At 40.8% G+C, this 21,815-nt stretch overlaps 1 protein-coding gene across 1 annotated transcript in view; it reads left to right on the forward strand.

Annotated features, from left to right (window-relative positions):
• Positions 1-21,815, forward strand: part of LOC126095739 (S-phase kinase-associated protein 2-like) — a 188,316-nt gene that overhangs the window by 115,089 nt on the left and 51,412 nt on the right. Inside the window, exons 7-8 of the mRNA XM_049910508.1 lie at positions 4,261-4,565; positions 19,865-20,050. Coding sequence (XP_049766465.1) covers positions 4,261-4,565; positions 19,865-20,050 — 491 coding nt within the window. The remainder of the gene's footprint in view (positions 1-4,260; positions 4,566-19,864; positions 20,051-21,815) is intronic.

Consider the following 21,815-nt stretch of genomic DNA (forward strand, 5'->3'; position numbering starts at 1 on the left):
AACCAAATATAAGTCTAAAAATAAAACATGAATTATACAAAGAATAGAATAAAGGTATCATGGGGGGCAAAAAGGAAACTATCTACTATCTAGGACAGCCCTGGTGTTAGAATTGTAATGTGTTACAAAGAATACTGCAAAATATTGAAGCAAGTAATCCAGAAATCTAAGCAGCTTCATTATGAGAAAAATATAATTATATCAGGAATCAAAATAAAAACTGTATGGGATATAGTCAAGACAGACAAATGGGACCATAAAGGAAGAGGAGCAGATAGGCTCTAAAAATAAATGAGATATTGATAACAAGTGCATGCAGTGTTGCAAATCTCTTAAACAAGTACTTTGTTTCTGTTACTGTCAACTTGAGGTTATCATGTTCAGTAAACAGTGCAATGGAATATCTGAGACTAGTCTCTTCAAATAACTTCAGTGAAATGGGAATGACACTCACTTCTTCCAAAGAAGTAGTGTCCATCATAAGTCTTTAAAATCAAAGTATTCTAGTGGTTATGATAACATCAATGAAGTTAATCAAAGAGTGTTCATGTTAGTTGAGTTTTTTGTCTTAAGTTACGTGTGTAGCCAATCTTTTTATCGGCAGAATATTTTGAGACTGGCTAAAATATACTGAACTTAAGCCTCTTTACAAGAAAGGGGATAAAGAGATACAGTCAAGCTATTGACTGATTTCACTTTTGGCAGATTTTTCAAAAATATCTGAAAAGGTTGTGTTCAAGAGTCTTCTTAAGTATCTAACTGCACATAATATATTGTCCAAGGCACAATTTGGGTTCCGTACGAGTTCCGATGTAGAGAAGGCATTTGTTACACAACAAATGAGATGCTACTGTTATTTTCTGTGATGTGTCAAAGTATCTAACTGCACATAATATATTGTCCAAGGCACAATTTGGGTTCCGTACGAGTTCCGATGTAGAGAAGGCATTTGTTGCACAACAAATTAGAGGCTACTGTTATTTTCTGTGATGTGCCAAAAGCCTTTGTGTGAATCAGAGCATTCTCTTAAGTAAATTAGAAAGTTATAGTGTCATTGGCAGTGTTATAATGGTTTGAGTCTTATAAAACTAACAGAAACCAAAGGGTGTCACTGTGAAATACCTGTGGAGTAAACAGTCAGTCTTCATCTGCTTGAGAATTAATTACATGTGGTGCTCCTCAAGGTTCCGCCTTGTGTCAGTTGCTTTTTCTTTTGTACATTAATGACCCCCTCATCTGTTACATGCCAAATGCTAAGTTTTGTTTTGTTTGCAGATGATACGAACATTGCAATAAATAGCAAGCCAAGTACAGATTCAGAAATGGCTGCTAATCAAATTTTCATTGACATTAATAAATTGTTTAAAGCTAATTCAGTGTCAGTAAACTTTGAAAAGAACGTGTAAGAGATTTTGTTCCAGCATGTGTGTAACATATGAAGACATGCAGATAGCAGAGGCTGACAGTGTTACATTTCTGGGATTGCAACTTGATAGTAAATTCAGTTGGGAAGGGCATGCCACAGAACTGCTGAATTACCTAAAAAAGTGTATTTGCAATGCAAATGATGTCAGTTGTAGAAGATGTAAATACAAAAACAAACCCAACCACCCAGGACACCCCATTGTGGCCGATTACTGTGCCCCCACTGAGAGAATCTCTGCTCTTGTAGACCAACACCTTCAACCTATTACCCAGAACATATCCTCCTATATAAAAGACACCAACCATTTCCTCGACCGTCTTTCTACAGTTCCTGTCCCTTTACCACATGGTGCCCTGCTCGTCACTATTGATGGCGCCTCCCTGTACACTGACATTCCTAATGCCCACGGCCTTACTGCTGTCAAACACTACCTTTCCAGATGCCCTATGGATTTCAAACCAACAACCTCCTTCCTAGTCTCCATGACCAACTATATTCTTACCCACAATTACTTCTCCTATGAAGGCATTACCTACAAACAAATCCGCGGTACAGCTTTGGGCACCCGCATGGCACCATCTTATGCTAACCTATTCATGGGCCATCTAGAGGAATCTTTCCTAAAAACCCAGAATCCTAAACCCCTCACCTGGTTCAGATTCATTGATGACATCTTTGCTATCTGGATTGAAGGTGAGGACACCTTATTCACATTCCTCCAGAACCTCAACAACTTCTCCCCCATTTGCTTCACCTGGTCCTACTGAACCCAACAAGCCACCTTCCTAGATGTTGACCTTCACCTCAGAGATGGCTACATCAATACCTCCATCCATATCAAACCTACTAACCACCAGCAATACCTCCACTTTGACAGCTGCCACTCATTCCATACCAAGAAGTCCCTTCCATACAGCCTAGCCACCCGTGGTCATCACATCTGCAGTGACGACCAGGCCCTCTCAAAATATACCGAGGGTCTTACTGAAGCCTTCACTGATCATAATTATCCTCCCATCCTTGTACAAAAACAAATCTCCCGTGCCATATCTTTCCAGTCTCCCACCAACTCGCAAAGTCCCACATTCCAGCCACAGAGGAGCATTTCCCTCGTAACTCAGTACCATCCGGGACTGGAGCAACTGAATTACATTCTCTGCCAGGGTTTCAATTATCTCTCGTCATGCCCTGAAATGAGAAATGTCCCACCCACTATCCTTCCCACCCCTCCTACCGCGGTATTCCGCCATCCACCGAACCTACACAATATACTCGTCCATCCTTACACAACCCCCAATCCCTTACCTCATGGTTTTATACCCCTGTAATAGACCTAGATGCAAGACCTGCCCTATACATCCTTATACCACCACCTGCTCCAGTCTGGTCACTAACATCACCTATCCCATCGAAAACAGGGCTACCTGTGAAACCAGTCATGGGATTTACAAGCTAAGCTGCAACCTCTGTGCTACATTCTATGTAGGCATGACAACCAACAAGCTGTCTGTGCGCATGAACGGCCACCAACAAACTGTGGCCAAGAAACAAGTGGACCACCCTGTTGCTGAACATGCTGCCAAATATGATATCCCTCATCTTAATGACTGCTTCACAGCCTATGCCATATGAATTCTTCCCACCAACACCAGCTTTTCTGAATTGCGCAGGTGGGAACTTTCCCTATAATACATCCTACGTTCCCATAACCCTCCTCACCAATCCAGTCCTCTCCATGTTCCCATTCCAGCACTACACAGCTGTCATTTCACCGCCACACCCAGTCTTTTAATTTCTTTTATTTCTCTCCTTTCTGCTACTTATCCCCTCCCCCTCTGCATCTTTTCTCCTGCCCTCCGTCTAAACTGCAACACTTGACTGTCCGCCACTCCCACCATACTATCCCTCCCCTTTCCCGCCCCAGCCTCCTCCTTACCCCCACCCAGTTGCCACTCCCATCATGCACTGGTGCTGCTGTTCGCAGTGTGGTCTCAGCTCTCCGAGACTGCAGATGTGTGTGCAAGTTGTGTTTATGTGAGTGTGTGTGTGTGTGTGTGTGTGTGTGTGCGTGTATGTATATGTGTCTACTGCTGACAAAGGCTTTAATGGCAGACAGCTTTAATTGTGTGAATCTTTTTATTGTTCCTATCGCGACTCAGCACCTCCGCTATATGGTGACTAGCAACTTTCCTTCTTTGGTATTGTTACATTCCATCCTGGATTTTCCATTTTTTGATTTTTGCAACAGGTAAAATAGTCAGCCAGCAATTTTTTGCAATTTGGTATGTGAGGTATAGCAATTACCTGTTGTAAAATGAGAAATTAATCACAGGCATACTTGCAGCTCTGCACTATATAAATTTCCCAACTTTTTTTTTAAAAAAAAGTACTTAAGCAAGTGGAAACATTCTCTTCCAACAAAGCAGTGCACTTATTTCATTTAGTGGATATAGCCACAGTCATGTTCCTGAGTAGTTGTCTTGATGGATTTGTCATCCACACTGTTCTTTAGGTTTAATGCTTCTCTACCATTCCTTCATAAACTATGTTACTTAATGATATGAAATTGACATATAATAAAAAGTCTTGGTGTCAAGGAAACTCCTGTTTAGGTGAACTCAAGTGCAGTTCCCCTCCCCCCCCCCCCCCCTTTTCCCCACGCACATTGGGTAGAATGACTAAACAAGGTAATTATTGGAGAAAGGGATCTGGTCAAAAGAAGACAAATGTAAGAGATAATTTGTAGGACACTGAACAGAATTAAATAATTTAAAGTATCTGGCTTTGTAGTCACTTTTTTTGCTGTAGTGAAAAGTGGTGGTTTTGTGTTACAGACTCTGACAAACTTAGTGGAGCGATGTCCCCTGATTGAAGTCCTGAAATTGCCTGTGAGCTTCATGACAACTGAGTGCTTGGCAGAACTGATCGCACATTTGAAATATCTTCAGGCACTCAGTCTCCATGTGGACATCAGCAATTGGTATTCACAGCCTGTGGTCCTGCAGCCCCTAGCAAGAAACTGCAGCCGGCTTTGCAAGCTTAATCTGTGGTGCTTCACCCTTTCTGACATTGGATATTTATTTAAAGCACAGCCACCTTTGGAAGAACTGTCCCTTCGCTGGACAACTGAGGAAAAGAGGTTAGTTTCTGCATAGGAGATCATTATTGTTTCTTTGAGTAAAATATAAATTACATAAAAGTCACAACTGTGTAATATTTTATTAAGTAAAATGGAGTATTATGTTTAGTGCTCTGCCCACTTTGAGTAGCATGCGAGGGGGTACCCAAAAGGAACTCAACTAATATTGTAGTGTGCAAATTTTTGTAATACCATGTTTTGTTTAGGAGTATACAGAGCTACCATTCCCAAGTCATTAAGCCAAGCATCATTGCTAAGAAAGGTTGCATGATTTTTTATTGACAGTTGTTTTTTGTGCATGTTGTTTTGTTAATGGCTGATTGTCATGAACATGCTGACTTATGAAATTTCGCTTCTTGCTCGGAGAAACTGGCACAGGAACTCTTGAAATGTTAAAAATGGTTTACAAGAAACTCAAATCTTTGAGTTGTTTTCCCACTTCAAAAGATGAGAAATATCTGTTTATTGCAAATCTTTCTCTGGTTGTCCTTCCATGGTCTTACCAATTTAAAAGTTCCTAACCAGTGCAGAAGTTGAAAACATTCACAAAATCATCCTGGAAGACTAACAGCAGACCATTGAAGAAGTTGTGAAGCAGTGAAGAATGACATGGAGTTCATTTCAGCAAATTTTAATGGAAGATTTGGCAATGAAAAGTGTGGCTGCCAGTTTCATACCTTGACTGCTAACTGCAGAATGAAAATAGTGTCACAAGGAAGCATGCTGTGCTTTGAAACACAAATTCCAAAATGAACCAAGCTTTTTTCTGAAGTCATTGCAGAGAACAAATTATGGTGCTATTCTTACGACCCTGAAAAGGAGCAACACTGAAGCCAGTGGAAGACTTCAGATTTGCCTCATCTCAGAAGAGCTCGTCAAATGAAGTCAAATATCAGAATGAAGCTGATTACATTTTTTTGATGTGTTAAGAGTTGTCCATCCAAAGGGCCACTTCAATTTCCAGCCACATAGAAAAAATTTTGAGTCCAGAAAACTAGCCATTTATATCATTATTTAAAAAGTTGCTGGCACATTTGTGTTTGATCTATCTGAGAAGGTAATACACATTAAAAGATATCAAACATTAAGTTAAGTTCGTATGTGAAAAAGGCAAGATGAAAATAAATGAAACAGAACTAAATAGAAATTACAGCAGCAGTATCTGTAGAAACAATATTAGTGCCGAAAATTTGGAGCAGATTACAGCTTACCCGAGTTTGAATCTTCTTCAGATATTTTTTCCTCCAATCCATAATCACTGAATTCTTGCTCTGTAGCTTCCAAAACATCTTGCTCGCTCAACAAACCTGACATATTTGTAGCAGAATTACAGCAGACAGCCAAATCTAATGAAAATGCACACAAATCTCATAGCAAAGCAAGCACACAGTGGCTCAGTCAGTTGGAGCAACTCTTACATTTACTGCTGCTTCTTTCGAAATAATTCTAGAAATTGACAACAGAAGATAGCACCTGTCGAGGGACAGGTAATGGGATGTCCATACATTCTTTTCATATAAAACTACGGTAGTCCAGTTTTCGAGTGCTAAGTGGCTCATACTTCATGAACGTTGCAGTCTGAGATATACTCCTTTCAGTGTGGTGTACTGGCTCCCATTGTGCTCTGCCTTGGTTGCCAAAGGTGTAACTAGGCTTTTTGCCTGAATGTTTTGAAAAGATTGCATAACAATTTTTGGTGGAAGAGACCTGATTTTTCCTGTTGAGTGACTTGTTTTTAGCAGAAATGGAGAATAACATGTTATTACATTATATCTGTTACAATTTTTCAAAAGAATCTACATAAGCTTCTTTAGGGGAGTCACTTACAACATTGTTGTCTGCTGTGTTAGCACCATCATTCACCACCATGGGATGAAAAATATTGCCCATGAAGTCTTGTCCTTCAGTTTTTGGAACAGGAAGAAGTGACATGGGACAAGCTCATACGAATAGAGTGGATGCGAGAATACTTGTGCTGTGTGACGTGTGTCCTCTGAGGTCACAGAGGTGAAATGACCCATATTGCTGAAGAAAGTAGCCACCATCTTCTTTCTATAGCTCCTACTTCTCTAAACTTTCATGGATGGTTTGTCACTTGTAAAGCGCCATGCTGAAGACTGCCTCTTCATTTTGGGGTCATAATGGTACACCCATATTTTGTTATCTGTGATAATATTGTAAATGTCTTTAGACCTCACTTTGCCAAATTTTTCAAGCATAAAACGACACCAATCCATTCTTGTGTGTTTTTGGGCTTCTGACGGTGAATATGGCACCCAGTGGACACATCTCTTGGCTGTACCTAAAAGATCGTGAATGATAGTCTGTGCTGCAGTCCATCCAATGTTTAGGGCCCCTTCAATGTCAAAATGAGAGATGAGGATCATCATTGACCATTTTACTCACAGCATCAATGTTTTCTTGGGTCACTGCCATTGCTGGGCGATTGGGATGAGGTTCATCTTGAAGAGAAACCAATTTCCATTGATGGCTCTTGAAGGAGCAGACTCACTAACCATATGTTCCAGAGAAGAGTGGCATTCTTCTGCATTTTATTTCTGTTTAATTCCTGTATGTAGTCATAGTATATCATTGCACAAAAATTGAGGCACAACAGATCCAACTTGGACTGTGTCTGAGTCGGTACTGCCTGTGTTTTCACGCACCATTTGCAGAATGGCTTAAAATCCATTGGTGAGAGAACACTTCAGGTTCAAAATGTGACTCTCTTTCATGATACCAGTAACTGAACAGGAACGCAATCTCCTCGCTTTGAAGTGCCTACAGTGCAGAGCCAGATCCTCAGCATATGGTGTATCAGACAGTGCTGCCAAGATCCCAGCTGTGTATGATGGCAGGAGATGCAGCAGTCCTGGGTCCTTAGATTTTGGAATTTTTTAATTGTAGGTGCTGTAGCAGTGAAGACAGCTGGAGGGCTGTTGTGTTGGTGTCATTGACTATGGTATTTATGTCAGTAGGCTGGTATCAGCAGTGGGAGATGTGTCCACTGTCAGAGAAGTGGCATTGCTGTCAACTTTAGCCAACACAGTGTAAAAATGACACTGCTTGTTGCAGAAACAAGCTGACAGTGATTGCAATGCCATAGCTGTGATAGGTCTTTAGTGATAGCAGCTAGGATGTTGAAGAGTAGGTGCCTCATATGCGTATTAGTAAGGTGCCACCTGTGCAACTGGTGGAGCGAATGGCAGTGCAAGTGGTGGAATACCCTTAGAAAAGGCTTGTCTCTGTGTCACCTCTGTTGTCACATGTGAGCTGCTACCACAAATAAATGTTTTAATTGCACAAGTGACTCAGGGCCTAGAGTCTGACCTCAACCCTAACAGCCATAGAGACCCTGCACTGCAGTTAATTGACCAACTGCAACAAAATATTGTGTGACCCTGTCAACTGTGGTGATAATGATGGTGGGAGCAACTGTGCATGCTGGTGCTGAGGGCTGGACTGTGCCTGCTGCTGGTGATGGCAGCTATGACCATCAGTACTGCATCACTGGCCATCGATGAAATACTAAACAGTGCTGTTGTTGGCGACAGCTGCTGTGATGCAGAACAACTGTTGCTAATGGCAATGGTAGGCAGACCAGTGAGGGCGTTGCCCTGCTTTCCTGGTTAGTCACTGTAGGAGCTGCAGCAGTATTTAGTCTGACACAGTGGTGGAAGCAGCAGTGATAGTTTCATTAATAGAGGGGACACGAATAATGTTTATCAACTGTAGATGTATGATGGAGATATTGCCGTTCTGCTTAAAGTTTGTAATGCTTGTTGAGGAACCTGACAAGAGATCATGCATTCCTTATCCAAGAAAAGGAATGTATTGCAAGGGTGATTACCTGGATCAGGACAACAAAAATTAAAATTGCTGTTATCTTTTGAGTAAAATAGTACAGGAAGAATCTGTCCTTTTACGGAAACTGTTGACTCAAAAAGTAGCGTGGGCAAAAGTGAAACAAAGTCTAGTGTTTTAGCAATGTATTAGCAGTACCTGAAAGAATGGATGGAAGTTTTCAAGACTGGTAAGAAGTGGGTTTCTGTGGTGACTTTGTAACACAGTCTCACTAGATACCTGTATTAGAAATTTTGAACCCAAAAACTTGGACATTGTCTAAACAAAAACTGTTGTTGATGGTAGCATAACTCCCAGCCGCAATGGAAAGTGAATGTGATATTTTTTGTATTCTGAGTTAACTGCGGTTTCTCCTACAAATGGAATTTGATTGAGTCCATCACCAAACAAGTGATGTGGTACAGGGAGTAACACTAGTGTAGTGAAACAGTGGTATATCACTGTGTTTTTAGTTTGCTCATGGCTCAGAGTCTACATGGGAGGTAATGGCTGGTTGCCTAGGCGAAGTAAAATTTGAAATGTCTAGGATGTTGAGATAGTGCTAGTCTCCTACCAATGTAATACTATATTAATTTCCATATCCTTTGCAAAATGAAAAACTTTTAAAGAGTTGTTTGTGTCTGTAACATACTGCTACAATCTGCCCCCATTCTGACATCGGTGCTCATGTCACTGTAAACAATTTCGATAGAACTTATATCTGCAGTTGGGTCCTGTTGCTACCATGGGATCAGAGAAGAAGGACAGTTGTGCTGTGTGGGAGCAGTCACCGCACAGATGGAGCACCTCTGTTGGCAGTATAATGGTGCATCACTGAAATCTTCAAGCCCATTGACAGTGAACTTTTGGAAGGATTATTCTGAAAGTTACATTCTTCAAATGACTATCATGAATTCCTGTAATTGCTGCGTGGCAGTCTGTGTAATTACAAATGCCTGAGAAATTGATAATACCTCTTCTAACAATGGATTGGTGGGATTCAGCACTGCCATGGACCACACTATTTTGGTGCCTCAGGCAGTTTTGACAGGGCATTAATGACTTGTGATTTATAAAGATAGTGTTAGGATGGGAGGGGTCCAAGAAGAGTAGCTGTGTCATAAGGAAACATTTATAGCATGAAAAAGAGTGCTGCTGTTCATGAATTCTTCATCCAGAATGATCCTTACAAACAAATCACAAATATGCATTGTGGTGTAACATATCACTCCCCAGAGTGGTGTGTAACCCTATGTCTATCTAGCCAGTGAATGGTGGTCACAGTAGATGTAACCATATAATAATTTAGTAGTTAAGAATTGAAAACTGTTTGTGGGTTTATGTCATCTACAGTTTGTCATCTCATTTGTATAACTTCCATGAGTCGGCATCTCACTGTGGAGAAAATGCATGTGCCATGACAATGCTGAATTACTTCACAGGATAACAGATGTTGTCTGGAGAACTGTTATAAATGCCATTTGGTTTAATGTCAGTCTCTTTGGCATTTATTTACTGGCAGTGATCTGATAAATGTTGTTTGTAACAAGAAAAGTTATTGTAAATTTGAAATATAATACATATGTGTTATTCATAATGAGAAAAGTTACTGTACATTTGAGAAATACTATAGGGAGAAATTGAATTAAAAGATACTTCTTATTCATTGGTAGAATCTGGTTGAAGATTCTTCAATTGTAGCACGAGCACAGCTGCGGTGATAACACAGTCAACCAAGCTACATTGGCACAGGTTGTGACAATAATGGATCAGAGGGTATCACAGAGTGTAGCTGTATCTTCCAAAACAGCACCTCCTCAAACATTGACTGTGCTGGAATCGGCCGTGTTCCAGTGCTCAGACTGACAATACTCTGATCCGTCTCCCCTAAATTTAACACACTCAGAAATTTTAAGGTAACTGGAACCAGAAATACTCTTGACTTATGGACTTCATTCCTTTTAGTCCGATGTGGAGCATAGGGCACTTATTAGAGCTGTCCATCTGATCCTGTTCGTTGACATCCTCTCGATGTTACTCCAGGAGTTGCCAACGGCTGCCACCTCAGCTTCAACAGTCCTGCGCCAGGTCAACCTTGGTCTGCCTCTCCTCCTTGCTCCTTGTGGGTTCCATTCTAAAGCCTGCTTTGGAATATGTTGCGGGTCTCTTCTCAGGCATGTCCAATCCATCTTCATTTCCTTTCTTTTATGGTTATCTCGGCTTTCCATTGTTGGATGTGTTGCCATAATTCTTGGTTTGAGATAACATTTAGCCCGTGTACTCCCAGTATAGTCATAAAATATTTATTGATGAAGGTTTTTACTCTTGTTTTAACCTGAGAGAAATGGAGAGGTATGCAGTGGACTCTTCTGTCCCACACTTTCAAGTATATGAGTGAGACGCTTAAGGAATTGGAAATAGAAGCTTAGAGAGTTGGATTAAAAATAAACATTGCTAAGACCAAAGAGCGTAGGATGAACAGTAAGAACAAGAATGCACTAGCCATGAAAGAAGAAGAGATTGAGAAGGTGGAGAGCTATTGTTATGTGGGAAGTATTGTTTCCAAAAATGGAGGGGCGGCAGAAGACGTCGAAAGTAGGATCAAAAAGGCAAAAGGGGCCTTTGCTCAGCTGTGACCAGTTTGGACATCTCGTGAAATATTGATGAAGGTAAAGCTTAAAATCTCTGACTCAAATGTAAAATCTGTTCTCTTTTATGGGTGTGAGATGTGGAAGGTGACAGCACAAATTAAAACAAGAAATACTCTTCCTCTCTTCAACTTGGTGGAACATTATGTTCACACATGCAAGTAATTACCCAGAAACTATAACATTACCCATTAACTCAAATCAAACAGATTACCACTGATAAAATATTCTCCTAAACAAAGTGAACAACTTCTGATGTGTTTCTACCTATTAATGCAGTGGTTCCCAACCTGGGAGAAACTACCCCCTGAGGGGTAAAATGAAATTTTCTGAGAGGTAAAAACTAAAAAATTCATTTCCGTTTCAGTTGTGAAACTAAATTATTTTCAAAAGATCATTACTATTATCACAGTTTTGTAAGTTCCTAATGTTGATTATTTAAGTTATCAATAATTATTACACAAATGTTGTGCTTTGTCCTGTACATTGCTGATGATAAAAGTGAGACATATATGTACCAAATGCTAAACATCTCACAAAAACAAATGATAAATATCTCACAAAAATGTCTTCTCCATTTGTGGATATTATCTGCAGTAATCCAGAAATTGCTTTATTACTTGCTTCAAAACAGATAAATGAATTAATTGACAGCATGACACAGCAATAACTACATAGGGCCTATTATAGTGCTGGACATTGTTTTATTATTATTATTATTATTATTATTATTATTATTAGAGTGGTTAAGAGACAAAGCATTAACAACATGAAGTCATCAGGTTCAGAAGTAAGGAGAGCAGCTATGAAGTGATTTGTGAACAGTAAGTATAGTGCACACATCTGAACTTGTTTGACTTTAAATGGGGTTGCACTGTGCAGGTCAAGCAAGTGCTGAAAGGAGAGGAGAAATGCAGGGGAAGCATGTTTTGTAACAAGTGTGTTTCTCACTGTGAATAGTTAGCTTTCTTTTCTGAGAAAGAGTTGTGGGTAGCACTTGTGATGCACCATGAATTCCTTCATCATTCACACGCATGCACTTGCGCGCGCACACACACACACACACACACACACACACACACACACACACAAACTAAATATTATCCATCATTCATCATTTTAAAAATAAAAGTGTTCCAAGAAAAGTCTTTCATTCTACAATTTACGTAGGTGCTAAAGTTGGTGATAATGTGGGGGATTGGGGGGGGGGGGGGGGGGGGAGGGGAGGGGCAACAGATGGCAGTGGTGATGAGGGTACTAGCTAACGTCTGATTGCACTCAGGGGTAATGATCTAAGAAAGGTTGGGAAGCACTGTACTAATGCAATGGTGGTTAATGCATAATACACAAAATTCATCGGCAGACCACAACATTTCACATGAGATCCAATGCAGAACAACAAAACATGCAAATGTAGGTAAACATTTACAGACTACATAAATAAAGAAACATTGGCAATTAAAAGCAAATGAAAAGAAATCAAAACTGTTTAACGCGTATCTCATTTGTATCAGTAACTACTGGTTGTGAAAATGACTGACTTGAAAATTAATAGGTTCACAAAGTTACTATAGTTATGGAAAGAAGTAATTAAGCAAATGAAACCTAGTTTAACTACTATTCTGAATGTTATTGAAAACAGTGCTGAATAGTATTGCAAACAACAATTTACAACTATGTAAAATGAATGGCAAAAAAATTATTATTGTTCCTATATAAGGAGTTTTTACATCACTGATTAGAATAATGTAGTTTGTGGCATCTCTCGGCCCATGTTTTTTCAAAGCAGTTCCCACTTTGCTGATGCTGCTGGCGGGCTGTCGATATCCGCATCATTAGTCCATGGTTCTTGGGTGTGTGATCCAATAATTGCTGTCATATTGCTGAACTCCTTGATAATTAGTGCCTGTTGTGAATCTAACAGGAACACTTGATATTTGTAGAATTAATTCCAATCTGTGTATCTGCAAGCAATGACTAACATAAAATATGCTTCTTTCTATTAATACTTGATGTAACCTGATGTCGTAATGTTTGTTACACAGTGTAGCCACAGTTTTCAGATTTATGCTTTATGCTCGCAGTGCAGTGATTTCCACAGTACATTCATCTGCACTACAAAAATAAATAAAGTCAATTGTACTGTAAATCATTAATTAGCAGTTTTACCTGAGCAATGAGTGCCATGCATAAATGTCTATGTGATCGCTTCAATAACACGGCAGTCAGCACACTGTACATTCACAGTTAAGACTTCTTTGTATCAATATAAGACAAGTAATTGCACTACCATATTTTCTGTTTGATTTCACAATCCATGGTACACACTAAATAGTTTGTGCTGGCTGCAATAAAAAACAGTACCTTTACAGCATGAACTTAGCTTACTGGTATGCACCACAAAGTTTTATGCTTAATGAGCTAAAACACAGTTCCCCAGTCGTTTAATCACTGTACACACTGAGATTGTAAATGTAGTACTGTGCAACCATTGACATATTTCACAGGCCAAAAACACATTGTGTAACAGTACATAAGTGACACGACAATCACCTCTACTCTCCTTCTCACTCCCGACTCTTTGTTGATGCCATCTCTTTTGACATATCAGTTTGATTCTGCATTGCTCGTACACCTCGCTTCACATAACACTTTCAAAAACTTTGATTACATCGATTTACAGTTTTCTACAAAATCACAGTTTCATATTAGTCTGTCCATAGAAAATGAATTCAAATAAAATGTTAACAAATAAGAAAGTATACAACACAATAATAATTGAAAATGGCAGTAAACAGAAACATAATCATCCCAAGAATTAAATTTACAAAACTCATTCTAAAATAAACTTTTCAGTGTATGACAAAGATAAGCAGGAAAGAAGTAAAAGAAAATATAGTAAGAGGGGAAAAATGTATATCAGCCTGTAATTTTATCTTCACAAGATGTAGCAGTTCAGAGATTCGAGATAATGTATGTGAATCAGAATACAAACATATATTTAGTGGGGAATACTGCAGTGTATTGGCATACCACTGTTGACTATTAAGAGTTATGAAACATGAAATCACATTTTCTCCACAGATGTGGAGAGATTGTATGCTCCTTTATTGTATGATTGTGTGCTCCCTGCCGCCGTTGGATAAGCAGCTGCAGCAGCAAATCGTATACTCCTAGCTCACTCACTTGTTACATAGTTTAATTCTTAATTTCTTTGCGTGTTTTTGTTACTTGCATTGTTTAATTCATAAATTTCGAGCGTATTATAGTATTTGAGAGTTGTAGCATCGCATTTTAGTACCTGAATAGTGTAAATTCGCGTAGTCGTCTGTCTTATGTTTTTGTTTTGAACGGCCAGTGTCGGTTGGTCACAGTCAGTGTGCTCCCTGCCGCCGTTGGATAAGCAGCTGCAGCAGCAAATCGTATACTCCTAGCTCACTCACTTGTTACATAGTTTAATTCTTAATTTCTTTGCGTGTTTTTGTTACTTGCATTGTTTAATTCATAAATTTCGGGCGTATTATAGTATTTGAGAGTTGTAGCATCGCGTTTTAGTACCTGAATAGTGTAAATTCGCGTAGTCGTCTGTCTTAAGTTTTTGTTTTGAACGGCCAGTGTCGGTTGGTCACAGTCAGTGTGCTCCCTGCCGCCGTTGGATAAGCAGCTGCAGCAGCAAATCGTATACTCCTAGCTCACTCACTTGTTACATAGTTTAATTCTTAATTTCTTTGCGTGTTTTTGTTACTTGCATTGTTTAATTCATAAATTTCGGGCGTATTATAGTATTTGAGAGTTGTAGCATCGCGTGTTAGTACCTGAATAGTGTAAATTCGCGTAGTCTCCTTCCGCCGCCGAGCAGTGTGTCAGCAGTGCACAAGTTACTGCATTTACTAGGCAATCTCGTATTTTAATAACCGTTTAAATTTTGTGTCGATTTGTTTGCGCTCTCGGTAGATTAGTTCAGACGTTCTTTGCACAAGTTTTTAGCATGGATAGGGACTGCAACTGCTGTGTTCGGATGCAGGCTGAGTTGGCATCCCTTCGCTCCCAGCTTCAGGCAGTGTTGGCTTCGGTCACACAGCTTGAGGCTGTTGCCAATGGGCATCACTGTGGGGGTCCGGATGGGAGTTTGTCGGGGACGGCCAGCTCGTCCCACGCATCCCCCGATCGGGCTACGACTGTGGTTGCCCGGGATACTGCCCGCATTGAGGCTGATCCCTCACCTGTGGTAGAGTGGGAGGTCGTCTCAAGGTGTGGCAGGGGGCGAAAGACATTCCGGAGGGCTGAACGGAAGGCCTCTCCAGTTTGTCTGACGAACCGGTTTCAGGCTCTGTCTCTGGCTGATACTCAGGCTGATACTGATCTTCGGCCTGACATGGCTGCCTGTCCTGTTCCAGAGGTTGCCCCTCAGTCTGCAAGATCCGGGCGGTCGCAGAGGGTGGGCTTACTGGTAGTTGGGAGCTCCAACGTCAGGCGCGTAATGGGGCCCCTTAGGGATATGGCAGCAAGGGAGGGGAAGAAGACCAAAGTGCACTCCGTGTGCATACCGGGGGGAGTCATTCCAGATGTGGAAAGGGTCCTTCCGGATGCCATGAAGGGTACAGGGTGCACCCATCTGCAGGTGGTCGCTCATGTCGGCACCAATGATGTGTGTCGCTATGGATCGGAGGAAATCCTCTCTGGCTTCCGGCGGCTATCTGATTTGGTGAAGACTGCCAGTCTCGCTAGCGGGATGAAAGCAGAGCTCACCATCTGCAGCATCGTCGACAGGACTGACTGCGGACCTTTGGTACAGAGCCGAGTGGAGGGTCTGAATCAGAGGCTGAGACGGTTCTGCGACCTTGTGGGCTGCAGATTCCTCGACTTGCGCCATAGGGTGGTGGGGTTTCGGGTTCCGCTGGATAGGTCAGGAGTCCACTACACGCAACAAGCGGCTACACGGGTAGCAGGGGTTATGTGGCGTGGGCTGGGCGGTTTTTTAGGTTAGATGGCCTCGGGCAAGTACAGAAAGGGCAACAGCCTCAACGGGTGCGGGGCAAAGTCAGAACATGCGGGGACCAAGCAGCAATCGGTATTGTAGTTGTAAACTGTCGAAGCTGCGTTGGTAAAGTACCGGAACTTCAAGCGCTGATAGAAAGCACTGAAGCCGAAATCGTTATAGGTACAGAAAGCTGGCTGAAGCCAGAGATAAATTCTGCCGAAATTTTTACAAAGGTACAGACGGTGTTTAGAAAGGATAGATTGCATGCAACCGGTGGTGGAGTGTTCGTCGCTGTTAGTAGTAGTTTATCCTGTAGTGAAGTAGAAGTGGATAGTTCCTGTGAATTATTATGGGTGGAGGTTACACTCAACAACCGAGCTAGGTTAATAATTGGCTCCTTTTACCGACCCCCCGACTCAGCAGCATTAGTGGCAGAACAACTGAGAGAAAATTTGGAATACATTTCACATAAATTTTCTCAGCATGTTATAGTCTTAGGTGGAGATTTCAATTTACCAGATATAGACTGGGACACTCAGATGTTTAGGACGGGTGGTAGGGACAGAGCATCGAGTGACATTATACTGAGTGCACTATCCGAAAATTACCTCGAGCAATTAAACAGAGAACCGACTCGTGGAGATAACATCTTGGACCTACTGGTAACAAACAGACCCGAACTTTTCGACTCTGTAAGTGCAGAACAGGGAATCAGTGATCATAAGGCCGTTGCAGCATCCCTGAATTTGGAAGTTAATAGGAATGTAAAAAAAGGGCGGAAGGTTTATCTGTTTAGCAAGAGTAATAGAAGGCAGATTTCAGACTACCTAACAGATCAAAACGAAAATTTCTGTTCCGACACTGACAATGTTGAGTGTTTATGGAAAAAGTTCAAGGCAATCGTAAAATGCGTTTTAGACAGGTACGTGCCGAGTAAAACTGTGAGGGACGGGAAAAACCCACCATGGTACAACAACAAAGTTAGGAAACTACTGCGAAAGCAAAGAGAGCTTCACTGCAAGTTTAAACGCAGCCAAAACCTCTCAGACAAACAGAAGCTAAACGATGTCAAAGTTAGCGTAAGGAGGGCTATGCGTGAAGCGTTCGGTGAATTCGAAAGTAAAATTCTATGTACCGACTTGACAGAAAATCCTAGGAAGTTCTGGTCTTACGTTAAATCAGTAAGTGGCTCGAAACAGCATATCCAGACACTCCGGGATGATGATGGCATTGAAACAGAGGATGACACGCGTAAAGCTGAAATACTAAACACCTTTTTCCAAAGCTGTTTCACAGAGGAAGACCGCACTGCAGTTCCTTCTCTAAATCCTCGCACAAACGAAAAAATGGCTGACATCGAAATAAGTGTCCAAGGAATAGAAAAGCAACTGGAATCACTCAACAGAGGAAAGTCCACTGGACCTGACGGGATACCAATTCGATTCTACACAGAGTACGCGAAAGAACTTGCCCCCCTTCTAACAGCCGTGTACCGCAAGTCTCTAGAGGAACGGAAGGTTCCAAATGATTGGAAAAGAGCACAGGTAGTCCCAGTCTTCAAGAAGGGTCGTCGAGCAGATGCGCAAAACTATAGACCTATATCTCTGACGTCGATCTGTTGTAGAATTTTAGAACATGTTTTTTGCTCGAGTATCATGTCGTTTTTGGAAACCCAGAATCTACTCTGTAGGAATCAACATGGATTCCGGAAACAGCGTTCGTGTGAGACCCAACTCGCTTTATTTGTTCATGAGACCCAGAAAATATTAGATACAGGCTCCCAGGTAGATGCTATTTTTCTTGACTTCCGGAAGGCGTTCGATACAGTTCCGCACTGTCGCCTGATAAACAAAGTAAGAGCCTACGGAATATCAGACCAGCTGTGTGGCTGGATTGAAGAGTTTTTAGCAAACAGAACGCAGCATGTTGTTATCAACGGAGAGACGTCTACAGACGTTAAAGTAACCTCTGGTGTGCCACAGGGGAGTGTTATGGGACCATTGCTTTTCACAATATATATAAATGACCTAGTAGATAGTGTCGGAAGTTCCATGCGGCTTTTCGCGGATGATGCTGTAGTATACAGAGAAGTTGCAGCATTAGAAAATTGTAGCGAAATGCAGGAAGATCTGCAGCGGATAGGCACTTGGTGCAGGGAGTGGCAACTGACCCTTAACATAGACAAATGTAATGTATTGCGAATACGTAGAAAGAAGGATCCTTTATTGTATGATTGTATGATTGTATGACCCTTAACATAGACAAATGTAATGTATTGCGAATACGTAGAAAGAAGGATCCTTTATTGTATGATTATATGATAGCGGAACAAACACTGGTAGCAGTTACTTCTGTAAAATATCTGGGAGTATGCGTGCGGAACGATTTGAAGTGGAATGATCATATAAAATTAATTGTTGGTAAGGCGGGTACCAGGTTGAGATTCATTGGGAGAGTCCTTAGAAAATGTAGTCCATCAACAAAGGAGGTGGCTTACAAAACACTCGTTCGACCTATACTTGAGTATTGCTCATCAGTGTGGGATCCGTACCAGATCGGGTTGACGGAGGAGATAGAGAAGATTCAAAGAAGAGCGGCGCGTTTCGTCACAGGGTTATTTGGTAACCGTGATAGCGTTACGGAGATGTTTAACAAACTCAAGTGGCGGACTCTGCAAGAGAGGCGCTCTGCTTCGCGGTGTAGCTTGCTCGCCAGGTTTCGAGAGGGTGCGTTTCTGGATGAGGTATCGAATATATTGCTTCCCCCTACTTATACCTCCCGAGGAGATCACGAATGTAAAATTAGAGAGATTAGAGCGCGCACAGAGGCTTTCAGACAGTCGTTCTTCCCGCGAACCATACGCGACTGGAACAGGAAAGGGAGGTAATGACAGTGGCACGTAAAGTGCCCTCCGCCACACACCGTTGGGTGGCTTGCGGAGTATAAATGTAGATGTAGATGTAGATGTAGATGACATAAATCACTTACACAGTCAAGGTACAATAGTAAACTTGCTTTCTAACACTGGCGAAACTGGATGAGAGGTTGCTACTGCACAAAATTTCCGATCAAAGTAGGTTTCCTACCAGCTAGAAGTTGCATACTAAACTTTATAAGACACATGAACTACAATCTAAACACAAGTCTGTTGCTAGCTAAAGTGAATCACTCATAAAACAAGATACCAAATCAGAGTCTGGTTGAAATAGTTACTAATGTAACTGAGTCCAAATAAATGTCGACATTACTGAGACACAAGCAAATTGCAGATTCACGTTGTTTCTTCACTTCAGGAGGTGGATATTCTACAGAGGTTCAGACCACCGTAGGGGGAAGTGGTACTACCGGTGGTGAGGGTGCACTTCCGGTATCAAAGACAGCTCCAGTTGCTCTGATGTACTCTCTGAATTCTGTAATTCTGGCTGGGATACCAAATTGTCATCTCTGGTTGTCAAGTGGATTACATTAACAAACTTTCAGCTATTTTCATACAGTTTTGATGGTAAACACTGTTTGGTGATAATATGCCTCGGATGCTTTTTCAATTCTGGGTAATTTGAAAAACATAGTGGCAGTTTGCTAGTAACTACTAACATGCTCTGTTCGGTATTTCAGTCGAAAGTGAAAAATGGTAACTATCAAGTCTTTCTATTTTCCTCATATTTTCATTCCTTTCCTGAAGTTTGGTCTCATGCAAATTTGGCTAGCCTTTTCAGAGCCATAGTTTCACGCCAGATCTTCAGAGTAAAAAACCAGAGTATTCAACAAAATACCTATGGAATTCTTCTGAAAAAAAGGTGACTTAAATGACATTAATTTCTTTGTAGGTGTGTACTCCCAGACTTACTAGCCTGCTGGAAATCAGTTAAATTTCTTCAACTGCAAGAGTATAATGTGAGACACGAGGAGAGTTTTCAAGCATTCCGTTCACTCGGGGAGCTCAGCAGACTGAACTGGCTAGAAATACAGTGTGTGAAAGAGTGCCCAGAAGGAGCTATTGGGGAGGCATTTAGGTAATGTTGCTTATGTGTTTGTATGTTGTTGTTTGTTATTTATGCACAGTAATCTACACAGATATTTTCTGTAAATTGTTACTTTTCTTGGTATGAAGAAACAAGTAATATTTGTTGCAATGTTAAAATTTTTTTATTTCCCAATGACATGTTTCACCTTTCTTTAGGCATCTTCAGATTGGCATATGAAGAATTGAAAAATTTTATAACAGTGATGTGATCCCATGTAGTGAGATTTGATTATCAAGAAAATATTAAAGAACTTGACTGATATTTTGTAGGAATTGTACATGGGATACCGTGCATAAAGTATCCTAGCAGGAAAGTGCCTCTTGTCAAAGCCTTAAAGTACTGTACAATGTCCTATAAAAGAGTTATAAGAGAAGATAACCGTAAGGTATTTTTAGAAAATATGTAACGTACTTTGTCCCTAAATCGACAATTCACAGTAGAAATAAGAAATTACCTTATAGCAGCATGCCGCGCAGTTCTGTGCAACCAAATGGGATCATGCCTATAGCAAGTCCTTACATTGTAAACATGCCAGAGGTGTATTGCATATTCTGGCTGTACACATCACTCTGGATATGAAAACATACAAGACCACTAAGTCTAGCCCACACAGCTCTCGGCAGGTGGTGCCTGCAGGATGTGAGCTATGATACTGTTCAGTTGCTACATCTTGTCATAACAACAGCCTATAACAGTCATTATAAATAACTGGTGTTCTAAAAATTGCTGATAAAACGCTTACATTAATATCCAGAATAATCAGGGTTAGTAAAAATTAAAAACTAAAGTATATAAACAATACAGTGCTATATGGGAAAGCATAAAAGTACATAGGGTAGCTCCGAATACCAATTTTGATTAACCCAAGTAGTATTACAGCTAACATTGTGCATACCCAACTCTTCCTAAAACCAGAATCTATGCCCCTCCCAACTCCCTCTGATGTACAAGATCATGTCATGCTACCTGTCACTGCTGAAGAACAGTGTCAATGTTATGTCTGGATGCGAAGCAAGTGCAGCACGTAAGGCATTTAATGGGATCCTGGTAAATGCAAATGCAAACATGAAACATAATACGTAGTCACACCAACGTTAAACACTGTCATTGTTAATTAGATGGTCTCTTTTTAAAGACAGAAGTTCGTCAGTGCAAAAGCTGATTGCAAGAATCAGTAATGAAAATCCCACTTCCAGGGAATAATGAACCTTCTTGTTGAAGATGTAGAGTTACAGAGGTGCAAGAGCACAGCCAAATGCCACAATGTGTATAATATAGACCACACAATGAGTGAAAAAATAAAAGTAAAAATCAGCAAACATTAAAAAGATAACCTCCTGAAATGTGTAGTAGGTGGCATGATTCAATTACAAAGCATCCAGGGCTTAGTTATTAACATTAAACAATGATCTCATAGTGTCACAATACGCATTGTACCTTCCAGTCACTTGATCATTTAGGACCTGCCTGTCTGTTTTGGCGTTTGTGTTTATCGATTTTCTTTTCTTCCGTAATGTTAAGCTTCTTTTTCCTTTTAGAGTGTAATAGAGGAACACTGTCGTAACTTACAGCCTGCGGGCGACATCTGCCAAGAGCTATGTGCACTAGTCTTAGGGCCTTGTATGTTTTCATATTCAGTATGGTGTGTGCAGCCAGAATATGCACTACACCTCCAGCATCTTCATGATGTAAAGATTTACTGTAGACCTGATCCCATTTGGTTTGCATTGGTCTGCATCACATGCCATAATAA

The sequence above is a fragment of the Schistocerca cancellata genome, chromosome 8, assembly GCF_023864275.1.
Source record: "Schistocerca cancellata isolate TAMUIC-IGC-003103 chromosome 8, iqSchCanc2.1, whole genome shotgun sequence".
Lineage (NCBI taxonomy): Eukaryota > Metazoa > Arthropoda > Insecta > Orthoptera > Acrididae > Schistocerca > Schistocerca cancellata.